Source organism: Zalophus californianus, chromosome 3 (genome assembly GCF_009762305.2).
Source record: "Zalophus californianus isolate mZalCal1 chromosome 3, mZalCal1.pri.v2, whole genome shotgun sequence".
Taxonomy (NCBI): Eukaryota; Metazoa; Chordata; class Mammalia; order Carnivora; family Otariidae; genus Zalophus; species Zalophus californianus.
This window is the reverse complement of record NC_045597.1, coordinates 53,853,137-53,866,380: the sequence shown is the minus strand read 5'-3', so window position 1 is coordinate 53,866,380 and position 13,244 is coordinate 53,853,137. Positions and strand designations below refer to the sequence as shown.

Genomic DNA, 13,244 nt, shown 5'->3' with positions numbered 1-13,244 from the left:
GAGAGATTTCCAGGCTTTCACCAGATTATTTACTTAAAGAAGTTAAGCATGCCACTGTTCCCATGGAAACACAGTAAGTAATACAGGAGACAAGAAGAGGTCACTTTGACCATAATTACTATAAAGAATAATGGTTTATATAGAATCCAGTAAAGGGTACAGCAAACTGCTGTAATACCTTTAAACCTCTCCTTTCAGCAGTGCAATTTAATCTTTGGATCAATTTTCCTACAGTAATGTCACTTTGGTAATTTTAGGAGTCCAGTGCTAATTTTTGAAATGTAATTTAATCCTGGTTAGCAGAGTTTTTCTTACACTGTTACTTCATTTTCGATCCAATCAGAAAACCCCAGTAACAGAAGTTTTCTAAGATCTGAGCAAGTATAAACTGACAACTGCACTGGCCTTCCCCTTTTGTATGCTACAGCTTTTTTTTTTTTTAAGATTTTATTTTTTTTATTTGACAGAGGGAGAGAACACATATGCGCCTGTGTGCAGGGGGGAGGGGCAGAGGGAAAGGGAGAGAATCTCAAGCAGACTCCCTGCTGAGCATAAAGCCCCATGAGGGGCTCGATTTCACAACCCTGAGATCATGACCTGAGTGGAAATCAAGAGTCAGACACTTAACCAACTGAGCCACCCAGGTGCCCCATGCCACAGTTTCTTGCGCAGAGCTTCTCAATAATCTGATGGTTGGTGAATGAACTAATGGTAATCCAGAGGCACCACTGGATTCAGGAGCACCTTTGTAATCACCAAAGGAAGATTTAATTATATTCAGGAGAGTAGTTTACATTTCAAGTCTTATTGTATTCTTTTTTTATTATTATTGAAAATTGGTAATCCACATGTGGAGGCTCTTAGCTAAATATTCCATTTATTGGAACATAGTACAATCCTCAGGGATTCTTATAAAAAGATGCATACTGTAGTTTATTTTTAATCCTTACACTTATTTGAATAGTGAATTTGTTATGCGGTCTCTCAAGGGTAAATTTTATCATGGAAGCTTGATTACACATTTTTCAAAACTGTTTAATGCAATGTCCCAGAAAGAACTAAAGAGTAAAAAAGAGAGAGAGAAATGAAAGAGTGGAACTTTCAAGTTTCTGAGTTTTTAATATACTGAAAAAATGATATTAAGTTAGGAATTATCAGGGTTTTATTTCTTCTAGAAACATAATGTAGCATGTTCCAGGAAGCCTCATCTGAAGGGTGCATTCAGGGCTGCGGCATGACACTGAATAATGTTTACAAACAGGTGGCCTGAAGTTAAGTGGAGTCAATATACAATTTCTCACCCTTTAGAAATCACCACTTTGCTGCCATGAGTAACCTTTTTTTTTTCAAATATCAAGCTTGAAATCATTTAATCAGGAATGTAAATTAGTTATATGCCTCAGTTATAAAAACGTTGATGGGATTGGCTATGGTATTGATTGGGGCGGGCAGTTACAGAGTTAACAACTGCTGGTTTTTTGTTTTTTTTTTTTTAATATAATGATATCACATTCCTAGTCCAGAAACGCAAACAGCATTGTCTCTTGCTTGGCAGAAATAGTGGTCCCTCGGCTCAGCCAAGAAGAAGTGCCATTCCACAAGCTTCTAAGAGAGCCCATGAAATAATGGATGGTGCACTTTCCTATATGTATTTACATTCAAATAATTTATTTAAATAATGTTGCTGGCACATGCTTTATAGCTGCTTGCATTTTGCTACACAGATTTCAGCGTATCTTGCAGACTATGCAATTCATTTGGAAAATGTAATTTCCATCCCTGCATACTAATCGATTTCTTCACAAACACCTGCTATCAGTTATGATAATAAAAATGCCACTCTAAATTGAAAAGGGGCCAAATAGAGCTTCCTAAGGAAATGACTTAAGTGTCTTTGAATGCTACTAAATGTAGTAATGTGCTTATGTAGTGCCAACACTTTTTCCATCATTTGCATTTTCTGTAATTTTGCCCTATTACAGCATCCCTCTCAAATGATGCCTCATAACCATTTCCTCGTGGATTGGTAAACTGAGTTGTCAGGAGTTGGTGTCGCGGGGTGTGGACAAGATCTGAAGTTGGGCTGTATGATGTTAAAAAGCACTAGTTCATGCTCCTGGCCATACTCTGGGTCCTTTCTGATTTTACAAGTCCCCGGAAACTGTAAAATTGGCTGCTCCTTGGTTTTGTACACACATGTACACGAATACAATTTCCTTCATTCATTCTCTTCAGCCTCCAGTTCATTCCACGAACCACTGCCACACTAATCTTACTAAATCACCAATTTCATCGTGTTCTTACGCTGCCCAGGCACCTGGAGTGGTTCTCGGCTGGCCGCCACACTGAATCGAACTCTCTAGCCTGACTTCCGAGCCCCTCTCATCACCTGCCATGGCTCACCTTTTTCTCATCACCTCCAGCCCAACACTTGCCTTTTGGATCGAGCTTCTCTCCTTCCTGCCCCAAATAGTCTCCCTCCCATTCTCTTCCCTGGGCTTTTGCTTATGCTCTTGCTCTGGACTGAGATGTCCTTCCCCAGCCTTGGACTTCCAGCGTTCTAAGCCCTCTTTTATTTTTCTGGTCTGCTATTTCCTTTCTCTTCTCTGAGCTCCTACAGGATGTATTCCCTTGACACAAAGTTGCTCATTTATTTGTTCATCCAGCCAACATTCACTAAGTGCCTACTATATGCCAGGCATCAGGCTGTTCTCTCTTCCCTGGAATGTGTTAGTTTCTTTACAAATGTGTCAGTTTCTCTGCTATTCTGAGCTGCTTGAGAGAAGAGACATATTCTGGCTCCTCCTTTTGTGATCCAAGATGCCCAGACAGGCCTGGGCACAGAGTCTGTATGGAGTAAATGCTTGTTGACTAATTGATCCCTAATGGTTTGAGGTAGGGAATTTTCTGGTTAATTGCATGTTCTATTTGATTAGTCGTTCCGTGGGTACTATACATAATCATTTTGCAAAGCAGAATACCATAAACCACTCAACTATAAAACTATTATTAACATAATTTGATGTTTGCTATTTGAGGAGAGAATTCACTGGGGTCTCAGAGCACCTCCGTGAAGATCGATTGTCAGTGTACTATAATGTGAAGGTAGAACATGCAGGGGGCTGACCTCCAGTGCTCTCTGATTGGTTTTGGGGGGTGAGAGGTGGAAATGAGCACACACTGAGAACCTGCCGTACAGTAGGCCTTACAAACTGGAAGCCTCTTCTCTGAAGAAGTTTCTGATAAGTTTTAATATTTCTTTTCTGCTTTTGTCTTGCTTACAACAGTAGAGTGTGAATTTGCTGCGGGTGGGGGAGAAAGTCTAGGACACTGGTAGGGGAGTGGAGGAGAGAATTCGAGAGTAGTTTCAAATGGCCTGGTAAGAACTACATGCATCCGGACTGGCAGAACAGCCCAGCGACTTGAAGACTGGGTTTGAAGACTGTTCATGCTACTTTTTTTTTTTTTAAGATTGATTTATTTATTTTAAAGAGAAAGAGAATGAGTGGGGGTAGGGGCAGAGGGAGAGAATTTTCAAGCAGACTCCCCACTGAGCAAGGAGCCTGACACAGGGCTCGATCTTACAACCCACAAGATCATGGCCTGAGCTGAAACTAAAAGTTGGACATTTAACCAACTGAGCCACCCAGGCACCCCAAGGCTGTTCTTGCTACTTATTTTGTGGGATGAGAGAAGTTCTGTAACTTCTCTATGCCTCACTTCTGTCATCTGTCAAGAGGGGTTTTAAGAGCAGGCTTGATGGGGGATGCAGTGACTTAGTCCATACAAAGCTCTGGGCCCAGTGCCTGTCACATGGTGGGCGTCGTCACATGGTGGGCGTCTAACCGACTGTTCTTACCCTGGAGAGGCCACAAAGCAATAAGCTGTAAACCATCCTCAGTGTTGTTCTGTACCATTCACTCTTCTCTTCAGTCTCTGCTGTTTCTGAGACTTTGAGATGTGGAAGACCCTGCATTAATGGTCTCTGTCTCTCGGTAAGATGGAGATGTGTGTGAGGTCTGGATCTGCACCTAGAGAGTTTTAGGTTTCAGGAAGGAGTATTCGAGTAAACACTCAGCCTTGTAGGGAAGCAGAGTTTTAATCTGTGGGTGAAGCAAATGGAACCAAGTTACCCTTCTGATAGGAGCAAACAAACAAGCTGTGCGAAGCATCCCAGCAGCCGTGCAGGGAGGAATGGCGGGCCTGTCGATTCCTTCCTTGTCTGGGAGGCTGCTGCAGGCCTCAACCTGTGGGACGGTTGGAAAGAAAGTGGCCCCACGAGCCGCCACGCCAGCCTGTAGAGACAGTACTAGGGTGGGTACTATTGTTGCCCGGAGTTTTCGACACTGTCACCACCTAGCCACACGTGCCGACTTCTGAGAGGGGGTTTGGGGGGAGAGGTCAAGAGACAGGACTTTGGAAGGAATGACTCCTGTGCCCCCAGCAAGCATTCCTCCCCAAATAGAATAGATAAAACTGCCGAAAGCAGTGATACCCGCCAAACGCAAGAGCAGAGCCCCGGGGCAAGGCCTTTGGGTTTTGTTTCCGAGCTGGGGCGAGAGACTGCCCTTCCCACGAAAGGCCTCCCCTCCATCTATGCAGGAAGGTGACTGACTGGAGCTCGTTCTGTTTGTCTTTCAGCCCTGGCCGCTCAGGCCTATGCTCTTAAAGAGGAGAACGACAGTCTCCGTTGGCAGCTGGATGCCTACAGGAATGAGGTGGAGCTGCTGAAACAAGAGAAGGAACAGCTTTTTCGAACAGAGGAAACCGTCACCAAGGACCAGCAGCTGCAGTTCCTGCAGCAGACCATGCAAGGCATGCAGCAGGTACCCGGGCCCCATTTTTTGTTTTTTGTTTTTTTTTTTCTTTCTCTTCTGTCTGAGGGAAAGGGACGTGTGTATTAAGTGGAAGTGAAATGGCAGCCATTTGCCGGGAAAGGTGAAGGAGGAGAACGGGCAACCGGTTGCTCGGTTGCAAGGAAAGGAAAGTGCTAATGGGTGCAGAAAGGCAGAATGTGGAGAAACATCAAAGCCAAAGAAATCTGTTGAAGAAATACACCCTCGAGATAGGAAGCTAAGGAAGAGAATCTAGGAGGTGGAGAGGTTTGTGGATGGAATTTAGCCTCGTGGCAAATGGTCAGAAAATCCTTGCGGATCATGACGCAAGTGTTTTGCCCTCTGAGAACTTCTAAGTTAAAAGCATGTTGACGGGCTTTCGTTCCAAGCTCCGTGTAAAGGTAAACTCCGCTGTTTTCACTTCTTCTGGATTACACGGAGGATCTAGCGGGCTTTCACGAACACACTACCGTGCATAGTTAAGACATGTTTGTTGATGGAATGGATGAAGCAGCAGAATGCGCAGGTTTGGAAACAGGGTGGTGTCTGTGCTTTTGTGAAGGGGCGCCAGACTTCGGCCTCCCACATCGAAGCTAAAGATGTGTCTGTGGAAGTCATTAGGAAGAGACAGGAGCTGCGGGGCATTGGAGGAAGGAGAAGGAGCACAGACTGTGGGGGTGAGGGGTTGAGGGGACGAGAGACCCCAGCACAGCAGTCGGGGAACAGAATCAAAGACTCATAGCGGGATCGAGTTCTGAAAACATCAAGTGACTGTGATAGACTTACGGTGTTTGAGCCTTCGAGTTACCTTAGAACAATATAGCATAAGTTATCATCACACGTGGGTATTTTGTATTACCCGTCGGAATGTACAAACCTAACCACTCTTTTCTGGGGGAAAAAAAGCCCTGTTTTTATTTAAACAAGGGAAATGTAAATAGAATGATGGGCAACTAAACTACATAGTGAGTAAGATATTGTTTTAATTCCCCCATCCATATTGACTGCTCTCCAAGATCAGGAGCATGAATTCCCTGCAAAAGTGTCTTAATGATTAGAGGTAACTGCTACAGAAACATTAGCCAAGCAGGGAAAAATAATTGAGAGGAAAGGGTATTAAAAAAAAAAAAAAAAAGATGTGCAGACCGGGATATAAACAAGTTAATGACCAAGTCACAGAAATTATGTCTTAACCATCTCCTGCCATTTTAAAGCAATTTTTGAGTCTTGGCTTTGAGTCCTAACTGGTTGATGTTTCACAGTGTGTGTTAGACAAATCAGTGCGATTCAGAGGTCAGAGCCAGCCAGGAAAATGTCATTACAGTCGCCGCTCAGGTCCCCGTGCTTGGAAATGGGTGTAACAGCTGCTTTGCGAGGCTCCTGGGGTTGTCCATATGCCCCGATGCTGGCTGTGCCTCGGCGCCTCTGCCAGGAGCAGAGTCTGTCTCTCCATTCCCCCAGAGACCACGGAGTCTGTCTGTCGATTCCCCCAGACCATGGCTACCATCTCATGCCTCATGCAATGGGCCTTCTTTTCCTGTAGGAACGATCGCCCCAGTTGCTTTACTAGTTGATAAAACTGGGACGGTGCTCAAAGATTTGAATCTGAGAGCAGTCTGAGGAGGTAGGGGTGAGCCCTTCAGTGAGGGAGGAGCATGCGAGGGGGTTGGCGCCGGGTCCTGGGTGAGAGACGTGCGGGGTCCACACAGGAGCAATGCCGGAAGTCACCACGGACCCCCAGTCCCTTGAAGGAGGTGTTGCACTGCGGCAGCCTTTCAGACATTTGCAGAATCTTCTTGTCAGTAGGAAACGTACTTCAGTTTTGTTTTGTTTTGTGGGATTTGGTTTCCGTAGAGTTTGGTTTGAACAACAGAAATGTATTGTCTCAGTTCTGGAGGTGAGAAGTGCCAGATCAGGGTGTCGGCAGGGTTGGTTCTGCTGAGGGCTGTGAGGAGAACCTGCTCCCCGTTCTTTCGCCTAGCTTCCGGTGTTCTTTGGCTTGGAGACACATCACCTTGCTTTCTGCCTTCCATCATCCCATAGCGCTCTCGCTGTGCGTGTCAGCGTCCACATTTCTGCTTTTTATAAGGACACGATTTGTATAGGACTGAAGGGCCCATGCTGTTCCAGGATGACCTCATCTTAATTAGTCAGACCTGTAATGACTCTGTGTCCAAATAACATCACATTCTGAGGCACAGGGGGCTAGGATTTCAACATGGAAACTTTGAGGGGACATAATTCAATCACTAATAGATACATGGTAGGTAAATATATTTGTTAAATGTCGGAATAATGGACAGAAGCACAGAGGGAAGGACTAGCATGGAGCCTGCGGGGAGCTCCGAATTTGGGGACCATAAATAGCAAGGCTACGTCCTAGAGGTATGTGTAGCTCCTCCTAGTAATGTGGGAAGCACTCACTCGGCGGCAGCAGCTATGATTTTAATTTTTAGTGGTTATTAGGTGGATGCATGGCAGTCTCTGTGGCAACACATCTTAAATAGAGTTCTAAAATAAGTGCCCTTTAAGAGTCAATTTTTACCTTCATATCATTTTGAATAAATTACCACACCTTGCTAATCTGAGCCCTACCACAAAGAATTCTGCTGATTTTCAAATTTACTCTCAATCTGCCCACTATCCACTGTCTTAATTAGAAAACCCTGATCTCACAGGAAAGTCAACTGCTAGAGGAGAGGTTCGCCTCCCACATGTTGTTGTTTTAGCAACTGATCTATGGGAAATTATTTCTGTAACAAACAAAAGAAAATACAGTTTTCACAGCCTTAACGCTAGCGTGCCATTTTTAGAACTGCCCTCAAGTTTAGCCAAAAAGTTTTTACCCTTTCTTTTTTTAATCCCTTAAAGATATCTTCATTGACATTATAGTTTCTCTTATGTTCATGAAGGAAACGTTATGGGCAGGGGTCCTAGGGCTGAAAACCCTTGGGTGACTTTGTCTGGTTGTTTCTGAGTCTACCCCTATAGTCCATGTAAGTCACCATTTAATATTAGAGATTTTACACAAAAGGAAATAATAGCTTGTATCCATGGTAACACTGGAGCCTTTACCTGATCTTAAGCTGGCAATGAAGTCAACCTGTCTCTGCCACAAGGAGAGCGAGGTTGTTGGCTTTCATTTGTATCTTTAAGTATACAAGGAAAGGGTATGCCTATCTCATTTATCTTCCAATCATCACACTGAATTTATTGAGGCAAAATGTACATATAATAAAAATATTCTTTTTAGGGCTGCTGTTCTATGAATTTTGACAAATTGATACCCTCGTGAAACCACTACCACAATCAATATATAAAATTGTTCTATTACCTCCCCAAAAAAATTCCCTTATCCCCTTTTGTAGTCAGCCCGACTCCCAGCAACCACAGATTTGTTTTCTACCTTTTATGGTTGTGCCTTTTCCAGAATGTCATATAAGTAGAATTATATAGAATGAACTTTCGAGTCTGGCTTCTCTCAGCTAGCATAATGATTTTGAGATTCCCCCACGTCCCCTCGCCATATGTATCAGTAGTTCATACCTTTTTATGCTGAATAGTATCCCAATGTAAGGAAGAGCCATAATTTGTTTATCTAGTCACCAGTTAATGTACATATGGGTGTTTCCTCTTTGGGGCTAAGATGAATAAATGTGCTGCAAACGTTCACTTATAGACTTTTTGTTTGGACATAAATTTTCATTTCACTTGGGTAAATACCTAGGACTAGAATTGCTGGGGCATATGGTCAGTATGTTTAACTTTTTTAAGGAATGGCTGGACTGTTTCCCAAAGTGTCTTTACCATCATCATTCCCACGGGATATGGGAAAATTCCAGTCGTTCTGTCTCCTTGTCAGTCAGCGCTTGGTAAGGTTGGTCTGTTTTGTTTTGTTTTATCTTTTTTAGCCTCATTATGGTTTTAACCACACCTAAATTTAAATAGTACTTGTATTTTCATTCATGAGGATAGGTCAATATATCATATTTTTAAATAACCAATTTAAAAATCAATTCCTTTTGAAGCCTTTTGTAAAACATATTGACAGGACTGGTAAATATTCATATAACAACAGGATCCCATTATAAGCTGCTGATCATAAAACTGTGTGACTGATGATGATTATGTCAGAAGGGTCCCTCATAAATACTTTGAGCCAATGCTTTTTAATAGTGTTAGCAAATGTCATCTGAAGACCAGCTGTCTTTAGGCCAGTAAACCATTGGCCCATATAGAGCAGTGGATTTCTAACACTCTTGGCTTGACATTAGTTAAAGACCAGGGCTAGTCAGCTGTCTTGACAACTTTTATTTAGCAAAATCAGGACAAAACTGGGGAAAAGAGGATTATTATAATTGACAGCATTTTAGAAATTAACTGACAAATGTTTTTCTCCTTATGCTGGAAAAGGAATATTTGTATGATTTTTCTGTATATGTATTATAAACCTCACTAATCTAGACTAATTTTACAGAAGGAGACAGAGACATATAATACTATTATTTTCTTAAAATATATAGTAGCCCCAGCTAGCGTTGCCAAATGTTGCTCAAGAACTCATCTTTGGGACAGATATTAAGAAATAAATGAAAGTGTGTTGAAATGACATCAGTGAGTGATTCTGACCACATAAGTAAATCATCTTGTCTGAAATCCTCTCTAAACTATTCAGCTGCTTAGTAAGTACTTTTTAAAAGAGATAATGAGGGGCGCCTGGGTAGCTCAGTCGGTTAGGCGGCCAACTCTTGACTTTGACTCAGGTCATAATCTCAGGGTCCTGGGATTAAGCCCCACGTCAGACTTTGTGCTCAGTGGGGAGTCTGCGTGAGGATTCTCTCTCCCTCAGCCCCTCCCCCAGCTTGCTCGCTCTCTGTCTCTAAAATAAATAAATAAATAAATCTAAATATACATAAGTACATACATTAAAGAAAGAAAGAAAAGAGACAATGAAAGGTTTGTGCTCATTTCCTCTCCCACGTTCCCATGCAGTAAAGTCTTATGCATCCATGTCAAAGCCAGGATGATGATCCTGGCAGCGGGAATGGTGCCATAGGTGGTGGTGTTGATGGCCGTGGGGCAGAAGGCCACTGCGGTGGGGATGGTGGTGTTTTTGACCATTAGAAAATTTTAGGGAAAGACAGGTAAAATGAGCACATCCAAGAAAATTTCAGAGGATTTAAAACAAAGTTTACTTCTGAAACATAAGAAGCACATCCCTTAAAAATTACAAATATCCTCGGAAGCCCAGCAGGCTTCAAGAGGTGGTGCTGGGAAGAACCTGGGAAAAATTCGGCAGGCAAAGAATACAGACAGATGTAGCAGGAGTTTGCAACAGGAGTGTCTCTGTTTCCTTAATAATTTTTCACTTTTGTTTTCCGTTTTTATTTTCTTTCTGAAATGCCCACCAGTCAGATAACGGACCTTTCTGAGGCTGATGCTACCTGCTCGTTACCATTTTTTTTTCTCCTGTTAATCTGTTTAAACTCTATCTTTTATCCTTTCCACCGCAGTTTCTATTTGATCATCATGTTATTTTATTTCCAAGTGTTCTTTGTCTTCTTTCATTATTGTCTCTTTGTACACTCTTAGTTTTTTGGTTTCAGTATCTTCTTAAATCTTTTTGAGAATACTAATTAGGATGCTTAAAATTCTGTTTGTTCCTGAGTCATTTCTATTTATTTCAGGATTGGGTCTTTGGTTTTGGGTCTCAGTCTGTCTCTTTGCTGCTGCAGGTTTCTTCTCATGGGGTGGTGTTGGCTGGTGTGCTTCCATTTGGCAGGTCGGGATGACTTCCCGGGGGAGCCGTGGGGGCGACCATGCTCGATCCTGGGTCCCGCTCTCCTCCCCACTACCTCTCCCTGCCACGGCACCTCCCCCCATGTGGTGTTGCCCTGACTGCCAGGCTTCACTTGCGGAACAGTTGGGGTTCCCACAAATGCCAGAATCTGTCTTATGTGAGAGCTCCCTGGAAGTCCCTTCCCATTCTTTCTGCTCTTTTAAGTGTATTCACTGACAGCCAGCTTAATTGCGTTTCCAGAGGAAGGAAAACCAAAGAGCAGACACACATGTTCTGTGTCTGACATCTTGAACAAGAACCTGTTTCAGGGGCTTTGAACTTTAGTCCTCTGATGAATTCTCTTTTTCTTTTTTTTTTTTTAAGGTTTTATTTATTTGACAGAGAGAGAGCAGAAGCAGGGGAGTGGCAGAGGGAGAGGGAGAAGCCGGCTCTCTGCTGAGCAAGGAGCCCAATGTGGGACTCGATCCCAGGATCCTGGGATCATGACCTGAGCCGAAAGCAGACGCTTAACTGACTGAGCCACCCAGGCGCCCCTCATGAATTCTTGGTTAAGATGTGGGCCCGTGAGGTGGACAGGGGAAGGGTATTGCAAATTATTCCGGCTGTCCAGAAATCTATAGGGAAAGCAAGAACAGCGGGCACATTTTACAGATATCTAAGAGGAATGGACATGGGAACTTAAAGCAGCATGTTTAGGAGTAAAGATAGCTGCTTCCGGACAAGGGGGCAGATACGCAAATTAGGAGGGTTTTAGGTTGAAGGAAAGGGAGACAAATAGGAAGAGGCTGAAATCTGGAATAACGATAGAGAAATGGTTAACTTTTTATCCACTCTGGTTTTTTGTTTTTTGTTTTTTGTTTTTTTTTGTCCTAGAGGAGTAAAAGAAGCAGAGAATTGAGAAAAAGACCCGATGGGATGGGGGGGGAGCAAACATCAGCTCAAATGGCTGTGCACAGAGTAGAAGAATAGCAGCTGTTCTTGAGGGAGGGAGAAGGACATGGAGAGGTCGCGGAAGACCAGTGGGAAGAACAGTTCTTCTGCAGTTAGAAAAAAAATAAGGAAAATGACACAAGCATAAACATAGAACAAGAAAAAGGGAAAAAGACATTTTTCCAAAAGAAGAAATTCAACATTTTTATAATGATAAATTCTATTTTAAGAGGTTTTATGAAATATTTAGACAAGTGAACTAAGGGTTGATTAGTTTGGAATTTCAGCTACAATGTATTATGGGGATGCCTTTTTTTTTTTAAGATTTTATTTATTTGAGAGAGAGAATGAGAATGAGATAGAGGGAGCATGAGAAGGGGGAGGGTCAGAGGGAGAAGCAGACTCCCTGCTGAGGAGGGGGCCCGATGCGGGGCTCGATCCCGGGACTCCAGGATCATGACCTGAGCCGAAGGCAGTCGCTCAACCAACCGAGCCACCCAGGCGCCCGTATTATGGGGATTCCTTCTCAGTAGGGTTTATGAACCTCAAAAATGGCCAGTTAGAAGGAAGAAATAGCACATACATCATGATCTGGTTGTTTCCTCATTCAGGAAGAAGCCCTTAACAACATTATCATAATATCTTTAATATATGAGAACATCAGTGCAGAAAATAATTCGTTATCACTGGACAGGGCCAGAAAATCACATTATTAACAACAACAACAACAAAAGACAATCACATTGTTACAGTGTAGAGAAAGAGACTTTCTTTTTTTTAGACTTTCATGTGTAAGTAGAAAACCTTTAATCTTAAAAAGTTCAAAAAATATGTATGTACATAAACACACACATACAAATCTGGACTCTAGACAAGTGACGACTACAGAGACACACCCTATGTTGATTTGATTCTATTTCAACTTCCTCACTGACATCTTTTTCTTTCTGAATAGAAAACAACTCCTAAAACATTGCCCACTTTCATGTTAAAAGTCTTTGACATTTTACTAGAATCAGAAAGCGTATAAAACATACATATCTCTCAGATGGTATGGCTTTTAAAAGTTTTGAGGCCTGGACATCAAGGTTCACCACAGCCAAATTTGGGGTCCACTATTGTCTTACCTTTTTTTTTTTTTTGGTACTTCACTTCCCCAGAGCGTGTACTTTCATCCCCTACCCATTTTTTAGCCAAGTGTCTTGGGGTGATGCATTATGATAGCAGCCCATGAGACAGTGATGATAATCCTCATTTATAATTCAGTGACACTTTTCATGAGGCTCTTAAAAGTCATGTATAGCGTTCCCACCAGGAGCATGTGTGTTTTCTAGCATTTGCAGATTGCAGTCCCTGGCACATCTGAAGAGTGTGTGCATCCCACTTCGGTGTGAGACTCTTGGAGGGTCATTAGGTACATTTGGAACCAGAAATAGAAACCGATTCTCCAGGGCGCCTGGGTGGCTCAGTCAGTTAAGCATCTGCCTTTGGTTCAGGTCATGATCCCAGGGGCCTGGGATCAAGCCACACGTAGGGTTCTCGCCCAGCCGGGAGTCTGCTTCTCCCTCTCCCTTCTACTCCCCCTGCTTGTGCTCTCTCTTTCTCTCTTTCTGAAAAATAAATAAAATCTTAAAAAAAAGAAAAGAAACCGATTCTCTGATTCTTGGCCCAACACTTGC

At 42.8% G+C, this 13,244-nt stretch overlaps 1 protein-coding gene across 6 annotated transcripts in view; it reads left to right on the top strand.

Moving 5' to 3' along the window:
• Window positions 1-13,244, top strand: part of ENOX1 (ecto-NOX disulfide-thiol exchanger 1) — a 555,783-nt gene that overhangs the window by 443,556 nt on the left and 98,983 nt on the right. For all 6 annotated transcript variants that reach the window (XM_027591387.2, XM_027591386.2, XM_027591388.2 and 3 more), the window contains one exon: window positions 4,642-4,826. In XM_027591387.2, coding sequence (XP_027447188.1) covers window positions 4,642-4,826 — 185 coding nt within the window. The remainder of the gene's footprint in view (window positions 1-4,641; window positions 4,827-13,244) is intronic.